General features: G+C 38.1%; 1 protein-coding gene across 1 annotated transcript; it reads right to left on the reverse strand.

Annotated features, from left to right (window-relative positions):
* Window positions 1-7,047: 7,047 nt before the first annotated feature.
* Window positions 7,048-13,783, reverse strand: HAUS8 (HAUS augmin like complex subunit 8). The gene is made up of 10 exons (XM_082780301.1): window positions 13,285-13,783; window positions 13,147-13,202; window positions 12,755-12,851; window positions 11,941-12,054; window positions 11,397-11,479; window positions 10,694-10,765; window positions 10,047-10,205; window positions 8,875-9,016; window positions 8,639-8,780; window positions 7,048-7,913 (listed from the first exon to the last, which is right to left on the reverse strand). Exons 1-10 carry the CDS (start codon window positions 13,352-13,354, stop codon window positions 7,793-7,795), a joined length of 1,056 nt encoding a protein of 351 aa, XP_082636427.1. The 5' UTR covers window positions 13,355-13,783; the 3' UTR covers window positions 7,048-7,792.
* Window positions 13,784-13,844: the final 61 nt, after the last annotated feature.

Genomic DNA, 13,844 nt, shown 5'->3' on the forward strand with positions numbered 1-13,844 from the left:
GTCTAAAATTGAAGACACGTGCAAGAAAGTATGAAGTAAAAAGAGGCCCTCCTAATACACATTTTCTTCTATATAAAATATATAGAGTTTTTCCTCTGATCTCCCACTCCTCAAAAATGTGTAATTGTACTCAAATGGTGCTATTCCTCTTGTACTAGTTTATGATAGCTATGACGGTCAAGGATATAAATGAAGCAGGATCCATAACAACACATTTTGGTAAACTGTGTTAATTAGTTAATTAAGACATCATCTGTCTTCCACAACCTTTGCACTAGTACTCTTCAGGGTCATGTCAGTTCAACCGACATTACACCAGTTTTATGTAGAATTAAATATAATGCCTGCCATTCAGGTTTTTAAAAATTAGTGTTCTAGTTAAATTAATTTTTTTCCATACTAAATGAGACTGTGGCATAGTTGTTATCATTTACTTGTGTCAACCCTGACAAACCTAGGTCTCACTTTAAACAGTTTATGATCCTCTTGATCAAACGACTAAGTTTTATAACAGTTTGGCATTTGAAACTCAACATGCAATGAAATTACCTGGAATGTCTAAATTGAGATGCGATTTCTTCCTTACTGCTGCATTCTCCTTCAGTTTATTCCAACTAATTCAACAGAGATCATTTCCCCAGCAATCCAACTAGGCGGAGAAGCAACTTTCTAGAAAGTATATCAAAAGGGCAATACTTTTTAGTAAGACAAACTGGACTGGAAAAGATAACAGAATTCAGAACTATCAGCTGCATCACTTTGCCAGACAGATTCACAGAACCCTGCATGTCTCAATTCTCCTATCACAAAGTAGCAATACTGATGTTAGCCTTCTTTCTAAGGGTACTACTTAATAGCACGTTGGGATCCTTTAATTAAAGGAAGTAAGGAGGCAAAGTGAAAACAAAGCACCTCTGCTCTTCTTGGGGTAGAGCAGCCTCTAACTGATGTACAGTATTTCAACAATCAAAACAATGACTTTGAGAACAACTCTGCTGAGATCAGACAAATTTTGGAGGTAACAGCATCATGCTTTCAAAAAACCCCACTACACTTAATCAATATAGAAAAGATACAGAAATGGCTCCTTACGGATTCATACCTGAGATCTATGGAGTATGTACCACGAAAACTTGCTGCAACATGCCACAAAATGTTCATGAGGTAGTCATCCAAATCAGTGCACATTTTATCTTTGAAAAACCTCTGTGTACAGAATGTGAAGCAACAATGTGATCCAGCAATGAATTGATGAATGCAGCAGAGTACATTTCTGAAACAGAGCTCCATCATCTTCAGCACAACGCTATAATATTTTTGAACACAAAAAAAGTGCATCTCTACACCAGAAATCACAGCTAGGAATTTTCTCTATGTAGAATATAGCTCTTTTTAATCATTGTTAACTTTTTTAAAGGAGAGACTTCTTCAGAATTGAAGGTTTTCCATTTGGTATTTACTGACTATAAGAAATACCAGGCAATTACAGTCTCTGAAGACTGCAAACCATCTTTTAATTATGAAAGTATGTGCTATCCTGTAAATAAAGCTAGAATCAGTTTGGTTTGAAAAAAAAAAAAAAAAAAAAAAAAAAGGAGGCTTTAGATATCATTTCAAACTATTTAGTTACTGAAATGGAATTTTCTGTGCCTGCCAAAATGAATCCCATTCAGTGTGATGCAACAGGTGTTGGAATTCCAGCAGCCGCCTGCAACCCACATCTGGTAATAGTTAGGAGTTTAAAGGAAGTTCTGTAAGAACTGCTTATGTATAAAAACTATTCATCAGTCAAATCTATGGGCCATATTCACCCACCGCTTGCACTGCACATAGCTCAGATTTTTATTTCGTTTACAAAAAACGTGATTCTGCTCCTCATGAAATTTTAGGAATCTCAGGCACTTGCCCAGGTTGAAAGTGTGCAGGGGATTGGTGAGGCTATAACAGTATATCAGAAAGGTGAGGGAGAGTCTGCAGTTTTCAGAAGGTGTGAATACATCTAAATTGGTTCCAAACGGATCCAAGTTAGATATTGACCATACATTCTTCTCATCATTATTCTCAAAAAGAAAGTTTTTCCCCAATGTTCTATCTACGTAGTAAATAAACAATATGTATCAATAGAATTATTGGACAAGTATTCAAACAAAAAAGTTAGCACTAAGCTCTAAATAATACTAATTTTTGAGTACTGATGCTCTCAGTTGGGCCTCCTTTTTCATTCTCCACCTCCCTCAATTACAAAATTGAGATCAGTAAGACTACTTGCAAGTATGAAGTGGTAGAGTCACGCTCTTAATAATTAACCCTTGTTAACTGCTTCAGCATGGGTGTTATCACTCTAACCTGTCATAGAAATGTTCAGGCCTAAAGGCAGGGGAGGTTATACTCACTTAGATATGAATACATGTGCAAATTATGTGCATAAGAAAATATGCTGTAATAAAAACAAAGCCACTAATGATTTAGTGCTGTCATTAAGTCCTGTGCTCGCTAGATATCAATAGAAGGTGGATGAAAAATAAAAAATAAAAATAAAATAAGAAAATAATAATAATAATAAAAAAAAAAAAATCAGACAAGTCACCAGCTGTAAGGAAGCCAGAATCATTTGTCTCTCCCTGCCAGTGGAAAAACATGTGTGCCAGTCATTACATACTCTATGACAAGACTAAGGTTTCAGTTAATTTTTACAGTATTATATTCATGGCAAAACACACCTATTTTTTAACTGCTAGTTTTGCTCTCCCTTTTCCATGCGTTTCTGTGACAGCCTCCTGTTAACCAAACATAGGCAACTGCAAAACAAGTATCCTACTGGCTGTGCCATGCTAATCCCAGTTTACCTGCAAAGAGGATAATGACATTTTAAAGGAACTACAACATCAGTCCAGATACAGAGCAGTAGAAACAAGACTGATCCTGCCTCCTGAGAATACAAGCATCCCTAGAACAAAATTACAAGGGAAGGATAATTAAAGAGCACATTCAAAATAGGAATGTAATCTGAGTAGCATATAAAAATAACAGGATAACAATATCAAGAATATAATTATTAAATAGTTCTGTCAAAAATTCCTATTAATCATCTACAAAACAGGAGAGACTGATCTTTTGGAGTAATACTACATTTTAATTCCAAAGTGAATGAAATAATACTAAGGAATCATTAACATGGTCAGGTAGTGATTTAGAACAGGAATAGAATGCTGCTTAGTCAGACATGGCTGCCATTAAGACATTTAGTAAGAAGTGGACACCTTCATAACTCAACCATGTAGATGAGTCCTTTTATCATGTCATATTCAATTGCGAAGTTGTGTTCAGTTAGGTAAAGCTATTTTTAGTTTGTTAAAACAAAGAATGTAGTAAGAAAGGGATAAGGACTCTTGACATCTTTTGGTGCTGCCTATACAGCTACTAGGCTTTCCCATAATATGCTGAAGTTGTATAACTGTACTAGTATTGCTTTATAGTCAAGCTAATGATCTTCAGCCTGGATTAGTTTGGGATCAGTGCTGCACTCCTATAGGTACATGATTACCACTTCACTTGCTGAAACATTGCATAAAAGTTCTGAAGAAATACCCAACAAAACCTGACTGCAGAAAAGATTACACGCCACAGTATCTTCTTGGGTTGGAGTCCTAAGAACTACTGTTCGACCAGCTATTTCACTCTCCCTGCCCTATATGAAGGGGAAATTAAAATAAGTTTGGATATCATACAGGCCATCTCCAAATATATGTGACCTTTCTAAACAAAAAAATGAGCAATGACTTAAGAGGTAAATCGTATTTGCTTCCTTAACATATAAGATCTTGAAATAGCAGGAAACGTGATAGGTCTTACATATACATTTTCACAGAAATATTTGAAGAGAAACTAATCAGCAGCTCCATCCTCGTGCTTTCTTTCCAGACCACACAAATACAGCGGAAGAAACAATCTAAAATTATTTCTGTGAGTTGAACAGGAATGCTCACATAATCACTGGAAATGCTCTTAATTGGCGTGGCTCGGTGATGCAGTTCAGAGCTGTTAAATCCTCTGCCTCTGTGAAACTTTTCATGTCCTGGCAATCGCAGTCCAGCCAGCAGTTTGTTTATCATATTCAGTATGAGTTTCCGGATCTCCAACAAAGTGGTATTTACTCCAAGGCAGGGAAGACTGCAGTAATCCAATAAGTTCTCATTAGCCTAAAATGCACAAACATCTGCTGGGGTCATGAGCTGCTTACTTGCTGTTGATGAGCAAAGAATCAGCTCCATTTGCAGCTAGTGTGAACAAAGAATTGTAGGGTTGGGGGGTTGAGGAGACAAACAGGCCTCAATTATCTCCTGGGCAAAAAGGGATGCTCCCTTATGTTGACCCCTGGTGACCTCATCACAGCACAGGAATTACAGCAGAAAAACCACTTGGACTCAGCCCTCCTGACCTGGTGGTTAAAACATTTGGGCAATATCAGCGAAACAGAAGAGAACGTGGTCAGAGCCCTCCAAGAAATACCAGAATCCAGGCAGCACAATCTCTGCAACGCAAAACTAGTTTAAAATGATCTTTACCAATTGCCTTATAGAGAACCAAGAACAATAGAATTTTGCAGAGGACAAATATATTTCCATCATGTCCTCCCTCTCCCCCAAGCTCGGACCTAGTTGGCTAGTTTCACAACTGTTTTCAGGTTTTGGGAGAGAAAATAATGCCCAAAATATTTTTAAAAAGCCCTAGAACAACTCAGTGTTAATAACTGGGCAATATCAGCTTCTGGCTCAAAAGATGAACACACAGGTATTAAGTACTACACAAATTCAAATAAAACTAAATCCATATTGAAACAGTACTATAGAAGGAAAAGCATCATTATTTCTAGGTGCAAAAGTAAGAAGATCAATAACCTGCAGGAGAAGAGCTAAAGTTAAGATTCAGAGCATGTGACATTGTCAGAAAATAAGTGGAAAATACAAAATAAGTGGTGTCACATCTGTTTAGTTCCTGCTCCAGTGAGCCTGTAGTCTTGTTTTTTTCTTTTTCGTACTGTGCTGAATATGACAGCATCTAATGTCTGCAGCTACCTCAAGGTGGAGGAGTCAGCCTGAAACACTTCTTATTCCTTCAAGGAGACAAAACAGAACCAATTAGAGTATCCAGTTAAATCAAGATGGAATTAAGTGAGTTCATAATATAAACCCTGTCCTAAAGATGAGCTGCTTTACCTAACACTTATTTGTACAAATAATTACATGTGTTCCATTTAGGCAAAAGAACAGCCAGGATGCTCACATCAATGCCTCTGATTCCCCTGAAACAATGTGTACACATCCCCAAGCACTTTATTGTGTTGTACAAGCAGTTGGCCTTTAGCTCCAAGATTTCCACTTTGCCTTAGGCTTGTTGTATAGACAATGACTGCCACCTGCAGCAAGGATGCAACAAGGATGAGCTACTTTCCTGAAAGCTTTAGAGCTTTTTAATTGCAACCACAGCAAGTACCTTCCTCCTCCACCTTCTTTCAAGGGTGAGAACTAAGAGCATTCGATTTCACTTTACAATATCAATGTAGATATAATAATTTTAAATAGCTTAAAAATTGATCATAAAGTCCAGAAGGAAGCTGAAACTGTTTTCTTTCACCCCAAATTCAAACAGCTAAGTGAAAGGGAACGTTAATATCAGACCACACACATTTATTCTTTAGATGGAAATTGATGTCCCTGAAATAAAAGCACTTCTTAAAAAACAAATATTTTGCTGTCTGTTGCTTAAGTAATATTTTGGTGCACCACATACAACTGCATTTCAGTGGTAGTAAGTCACTTAACTAAAGATGATGGGTTCGATTTAAAAGTATTTCCTAAAATTATTATTTTTTTGAGATGAACAACGAGGTCTACCATCAAGAAATCCAAGGAGAGACATTCTGCTTTGTGTCTGTGCAGAGACAAAATTATGAAGACACTGTAAACTTGATTATTTCATCTCTACCAACTCCAATTTAAGAGCCCTCTTACCTTTTAAGTCTTAGCATGGCACACTTATGAACAGGTTAAAGGCATAAGGAAACACATTCTAGCAATTATCCAGACCTAGGAAAAACCGTTTGACCAGTTGTTTCATCGCATGGGACCCTTTCTACTGACATCTCCATCCACCAAAACGAGACTGCTAATTTACCGCTAACCCATGACTTGACTGCTTAGCAAATTTCTCCATCCAGCGGCCAAGTTTGTAAGTGCAGCTTATGTTCCTGAGCAGGAATACAATCAAGCTGTGTACAGTAGCTGAGGAAGAAGAAATAATAGATAACACCTTAAAACAACTGATCGCCCTCTCATGGATAAGCTGCTATGAAACAATGATACGGATCCTACATACAAGAAAGTCTTAATAGCTTGTCACCTATGGACTTCTATTTCAATGTACTGTACCTCTACCGATCCAGTTACTATAGTAAAAAATAGGAGTGAATTAAGGTAAGAGGAGATGGAACTTACTTAAACCCTTGCTAACTAATAGCAGGAAGCAAGCCTGAATCATTTATAGCATTTAAAAGCACTTACTTCAGGTTGCATAAGGAGAACGCTCCAGGTGTTTCTTCAGCAGGCAAAAAAGCTTTACAGACACAGCTTAAACCAGAAATGTACCATTATACCGACAATACAAAGCAAAACATAACAGAAAAAGGATACACAGATAAAAATACAGGGTACGGCATGTCTTTCATAGAGAAACACATTCCACTTCTAAAACGAAGAGTATGTTAAAGAACTTCCACATCTGGCACGTATGTTCATAATGTTTACAGCTTGTCTCATCCAGGCACTTACTCAATATTTAGATTAAAGGTTTCTCTCCACATTCAGAATCTACTGGCCTCAGAATTTTAGGTACCAGTAGGATGCAGCTTGCCACTGGGACTGGTTAGTGCCCATAAGCCCATCACTGTATACGTTGTGTAGTATTAGCCCCATGTAAACCCAGATGGAAACAAAAGCTTCTTTAGGAGATCAATGAAGATTTTCAAACATGAAGGCTCTTAACACAGCAGTAGAAAACAATCTTTATTGTAAACATATCAAGTACTTAAAAAGAAAGTTTCAAGTTAATACAAAAGCGTATGTTTTAGTAACTTGTTTCCATGACAATTAGGCAACAATTTACCAAAACTTTCCACTTGTTACAAGTGACCAGGCTCCTCTTCCATTCATCAGCCTCATTATCCACACAGCTTTTCCTCTTGGCAAATCCAGAAACAAGGGACAATTAAGAGTTCCTCCAGAAGCTGTTCACTGAGTCACCAATGATGTACAGTGCTGTACATTCCTACAGGTCCTCCTGACTAAATCAACACACAGTACGACATACACAGTTCCACATTTCTGTTCTGATACATTGCCCTCTAAGGAACACTACCTTGGGAAGAGATGTAAAGCAACGCACTTGAAAACAGGTGCAATAAAGTAAGAACACATAGATCATATTTTCCAAGAATATGACTTCTTATTATGTACCTTTCAATATTGTCAAGGCAGCAAGTGACGAGAAAGGCACCACAGAAGCGCATGTTTAAAAAAGATGTCTCCTTATAGGGCAGCATGCAGGACAAAACACCATTCTTATGTTAGTTTAGTCATCCATGCTGCTGCTTTCATATTCTGGTATAACTGAAGAACTGGACAAGTTGTATGTTCATAAGTAAGTTAAGGGTGTGAAACAAAGAAGCAAAAAAGATAACAAGTCTAATGACACTGATTTAGCACCCACCCATTAGTAAAAAATAAAATACACAAACTTAGTTGAAGTACCAGTGTTTCACAACATCTAGTCCATAATTGTCTTCACATATACTTTGATTATGCAGTGAAATTTCTTTACTAACTTCATATGACAGGTTCTGCACTTGGGCGAAGCTCCTGGAACAAATAAAGCAGGGTAAATGAGTTTCTCTGGAGGATAACAACTTTTACTTAATTAACCACAAAGACTATGCACACAGACACATCATTCTCCTACCGCATAGCCACTGGAAGAAAAAAAAAAAGTAAAATAGGAATTTTCTCCTCAAAGGCTAAAATTTGGAGAAGAGGAATAGAAATTTGCAGGAGAGGGAGATGAGTGGCTTCACGGTATATCACTCTTCAAAGAGTTCAGTTATATTCTCTTCCAGGGAAATGAAGGAAGGAAAGAAAATTTACCATGTTTTATCACTTCCTTGTGCTCAGTGATACTACTTTGTATTTGTTGACAATACTTGGGAGAAAAATAATTTTGCTCTCCTTGTACCTCCCCAATAATGATGTCAAATAGAGAGGGAAAGTGCACACTTTAATAGGGAAAGAAGGAAAACCAAGAACAGTTATATTTGTACAGTTATTCAGACACAGTGCTTCCAGTTCGCTTTGCCTCCTGTAGTTCTCCACTCTCCTGCACATTTGCACTTGCTCACTGGAATTCTCAGTAAAATTGCCAGAGAACAGCACATTAGACTTTATTTTGTAAGTAGCATAAGGACAGAAATAGAGATGTCTTCTACAAACTTAATTAACCCTCTAATATCTATTCTGGATTCAGGGGTAAGATAAATAGATTTTTCTCTGAATATTTAGACAGAGTCTTTTCACCTGATTGTTGTAAGTACCTTTGAAGCTCTTTATCCAGTTCTTGAGACACCTCTTTAATGTCTTTCAGTACAGTGCATGCTATTGCACTTTCTTCCGAGTAGCTTGGCATAACTTCTGCCAGAAGTTCCTGTGTGATGGTTAACTGCTTTTGCATTTCATCTACAATTTAAGAGATTTAGAAAACATCTCATTTAACATATAAAGAAAAAAGTTCGTGAAAGTGTACTTGATAAAATAAATGAAATTTTCATACCTAAGTACGTTGGCTTATCTCCCTCTATGTGAATATTGCTCATGGGTAATTCATGCCTAGTAGCATCCAGGGAAGCTGCAAAGCTTTTGTATTGCTCTTTAAAGCGTTCCAAAACAGAAACAAGAGGAGAAAGTACTTCCATCTGAAAAGCACACAAACAACCAACACTTCTTCACAAAGCAGCCACTTTGCTAGTACAGTCAGAACGTATGACCTGGCTTTTCTCTATATAGAATGTGATTTAGTCTGGGTCAATACAGAAAAACAATTTGCAGAATTATATGTATATAAAAGAAAAAAAAAACAAACAACCACACACAAATGCTACTCTGACATTGACAGAAGAATTCAGAAAGTCTGTGGTGTGATATTCCTGTCCCACTGTTTAACAGGTTTTTCCTCTATTACCTACCTTGCCTAGGTCAATAATAGTTTCCTTGTTACTGCGGCAAGAAGTACTAGCAACATAGCAGGCAAGGTGCTTTGCATTTGATTCTTTGACTGCAGCTTACAATGCATTCACAAGAGACAAGTCTTAATTTTTGCAATGCATTTTCTTTAAGCAAGCATAAAAGTTCAGTTTTGAAAGTCAATTACTCAAAACATGTTACTCTTTCTATTTGACCCAACAAAACTAGGAAAATGCTGAGAAAGTGTGGTGGCTTTAGCTTCTAAGTTCATTTACTGTCAAAAAAACACTAAAAACTTGCCTTCTTCCAACTGGGGCACAACTATTGCTGTCTAACTTATAAAAATATGACAGATAAAGGATAGAAGATGTTCACTACTCATTTAATGGTTAGCATCTTGGCTCTAGTCATAACTGTAATTGCATAACTTGCAGGATGTTAACATAATTTTAAGATGTTTACAGTCGATGCACAGGAGACGTAAGCTGCTGTGGCAACCTGTGCACTGTTGCTGCTCCTTGCCTAATAGCTCTCTAACTTCTCCTTCCTGCCTATCCACAAGGGACAACCAAAAAAGTGACAAAGGCATTTGTTTAGATCATTAGAGAGCACAACATGCCACAACAGGAAGTAGATATTTGAGATGCATAAAATTGTACCACAGCAGGCCACAGGAGCATAGAAATCTTCTCTTGAGAAAGGACCACTTATTAAGATGGACTGTTTAAACACAGGAGAAGAATGAACTGTAATAAAGCCTACCTGTTTGTCTAACGCCTCTTCAAGTCTCTGCTCTCTCTCTCTGAGCAGAACCTCACGCTTCAACTCATAGAGTTTCTCCTGTTCTCTCTCCTTTTCTTCACACAACATTAACAAGTTTTCTTCTGCTTTTTTCTCAAGCTCAGCAACATCGTTTTCAGCCTATTACATCCAAAAAATATTCATAAGTAATTGACATATTCTGAAACAACAAATGTAAGCCTCATATCCAGGTCAAAAAGTCTCAATTAAGGAATTGTAGATATTGTGCAATAAGCTCAGCATGTTATAGTTAAAGCTCTCCAACCATCTTCTCCACCGGTATTTTTTTGGGGAAGATATACATATACAACATCAAATGAGCAAAGAACAAAGTTACTGCTACAACCCCAAACACAAAACACACTTACTCCTGTTTTTTTTCTGAAACTTCTGCATATCCTTACTTCATGAAGAAACAGCACCAGCTTAATAAAGTGGTACGAAGCCCACTTTAAGAGAGTTTTCAAAGAAAGTCATATAGTTTTACAACCATAAACATGGTAAGATCATGAATATAACTTTTAGGAATCTGAATGCATAGAAGAACTTAACACCAGAGTTGTTTAATTTCTTTTCAATTTGAAACACTAAATACTCGACTGACTCACCTTCACACTTAGGTAAGTTAAAATCAGTGTCTGAGACGCCAGCATTTCGCTCAGAACATCAGGATCACGTTCCTTTAAAAAATAAAAGAACATTCTAGATCAATTTTGATATTTAAACGGTTATATTTTCAGTGTGTAAACAAATTACTGAAAGTCCGGTTTGTGGCCACGATTGGTATTATCATCTACTGTCACCTAGATTAAGCTTTATATTTTTTCTAAGAAAACAAAAAACAATGCATGTTAACTAAATATGCCTATTTGTTCTTTGTTCCACCACTCTTTATACTGTTTTCAGCAGATGTTTGAAACACAGGTATAAAACTTGAAGTTTCAGTACTATGTTAAATAAGTTATCTAAATTAGGTTGAATCAAGGTTAGTTTTCTGAGAAAACGTGATAGAAAATACTTAAAGATAATATGAAATAACTTCAAAGCATACACAAGAACACAAAAAGAATCAAGCTGAAGAGATACTGCAGTTAGGGCAAATTCTTTACCACAAGGAACTGAAGTAAAACTGAAGTAAAATTTTGAGACAAGACAAATGTTTCTAGCAGCACAACAAACCTGACTTCTGCCATAAGGCTTTAGATTATCCCAGAAACCTTCACAGTTTTACCAAGTTTAGAGAAACAGAAAATCTTCATTTCACACATTTCAAAATAAAGATACTTAACAAACGAAAGCAGTGAGACTTACCGATTCCTGGTTTTCTCCACATGTCCCCGTATCTTTTTTGCAAGAAGATTTTGAACCAGGAGTCCTGGTAAAGGCAGTTTTATCTGTATAACATGAGAAAATTATTACTCTTTTCTACCAATGTACGTAAGGTAAGTCAACATACCATCAGATTCTGTGCTCTATTTCCAGCTTTGATTACACTAACTAGAAGACATGGATCACAAGCACTCAGCTGAAAGTGACAGTTACCGACAGATGAGGTACAATTCTCACAATGGCTGGTAATCTAACACTATAAGTTACAAATACTTGAGGGTACTTTGTTCTTTAATATTTGATCCTAAACTTAAAACAGCACACCAAAAAGATACTGAAAATCAAGAGGTTAGCTTAAACCCTGAAGGCCTTAATATGTTTTTTTAAAGACACATAAAAATAGTATTTACCTTATTTAACAACAACCTTGCATGAATATAGTAGAAATAAGGGTTACTTATAATCAAGTTATAACATATATATTAAAAATAATAAAATAACAAATTGAACACAAGTGAAAGCTTACCATTAATAGCTGAAAGATCAAGGTCTGGTCTAGTAACTTTATCTCCATCTAATAATGTGGACTGCAAATCACTTTTCTCAAAGCTACTTTGATTTAGTGAGCCAGAAACAACACCTGTAGAAAGAAGCTGTTATCAAACTAAAAGAAATAGAATAGATTATGCACAAGTTCACAGTTGTGTGTGCTTTTACTAATATAGGGGGCAACCCTGTACACATTTTCTTTTTATATATCACTTGTATACCCCCTAAATTACCTAGAAATGAAGTAATTCAGAATCTTATCCTCCTAAACATTCCACAGTTGAACTATACCACCCAGGTGTGAAAATAGAATCACATTATTTCGTCAAGATTTTCAAATCAAGATCTCACAAGAGATTTTTTTTTGAAACTCTTGTTGAAGAAATAAAAATGGATCATTTTGCTGACATGAATTTGTGGTCATTTATACTGGGCTTATTAAGACAATTAAATACAAGAAGCAGGACAACGGTGAGGACAAAAGAATAATTCAAAGTCTTGCAGAAAAGACAAGAGACATGCTTATTTGAGACAATCCAATTACACAACTTCAGATTAATATTCTGTGAGAATATCCAGACAATAGTTTAATATAACGAACTTCAGTTTACATCCCTTAATCTCACATAAAGTTCTTATATATTAATACCTTTCATATACAAATAATTAGCTGTAACAGAATATAAATCCACTCCTTTAGGTGTTTTTAGAGTTTTTAGAAGTTACACGTGGTGGAAAAACAGTTTCAGAAAAGAAAAAAAACACTTTTAAATTCTTCTAATAACACCTACCAGCAGAAGCTTTACTTTTCTGAGGAGGAACCGATTTTGGTTTAACTGCAGAAGGTGCTTTAGAAATCGACTTTGAAAAGGAAGTCGCTGTGGTATCCTATCAATCAAAACACAGGTATGAGTGAACACAGGTAGTAAGCACAATCAGCAGTATCTCTTACATCCTACTCGAATGCTGACAATAAACAGCTACTATCCTAGGGTGACCTGGTTCTTGGCAAGTCAGCTGAATACACCCCAAACTCCCATCCCAATCCGCATCAGTTTTGTGATGCATAACACCTCCCTCGTCACGACAGTAGTCTTTTGCTTAGGTCCCTCTTCTACAAGTCCGAGCGGCTCCTCGGACCGTTTCTACCCTTTGCCGAGCCCGCAATTTCGTGCTCGAGTACCTTCTTGGGGTCTTTCTTTTCATACTGCAGGTAGCGGGACTTCACGATTCTTCCTCCTGAAGGAGCAAAGAGCGGTCACCGCCGGGCCCGCCACCGCGCCTCAGCCGGGGCCGCGCTTCCCCCCTCACCCCCAGCTACCTTTCTGCTTCTTCTCGGACCTTTCCCCGTCCTCCACCGGCGTCCCGGAGACGCTCTCCTGCGAGGACATCCCTCACGAACACGGTAGGGGTCGGCAGCTGGCTCCGAGTGAGGAGAAAGGCGCCCAATCTCTGCCGCCCCCCTCAGCTCCTTCCCCTCAGCCCGTTGCAACTCCCGCCCAGCACCGCCCCCAAGCCGCAGCGGAGCCGGGCACCCCCCGGCGGCTCGGAGGAGCGGGGCAGACCCTGCACCTCCACAGCGGCCACCCCCAGGGCTTTTTTTTGGAGTTGGGGGGGATGCCTCCCACCCAGGCTGCGACTACATGGGGTGCTGCGCTCCCCTCAGCACCACAGGGAGTCTGCGAGGTCACCGCGAGGGACCGAGAAAGCCCTCAGCGCGGTAAACACATCCCCGGTTAACTGTGGGGTGAGGCAATGCCTCACATATTGAGCTGCTGGAGCTCAACAAGCCCACACCGGGGCTGTCCCTCATAAGGCGGGCGGCGACCCCGAGGCGGGAGCCCTCACAGGAGGGGGATTACTGACAGGAGCCCAGCCACC

Source organism: Aythya marila (assembly GCF_965140915.1).
Source record: "Aythya marila genome assembly, chromosome: 27".
In the NCBI taxonomy this organism is placed as follows: Eukaryota; Metazoa; Chordata; class Aves; order Anseriformes; family Anatidae; genus Aythya; species Aythya marila.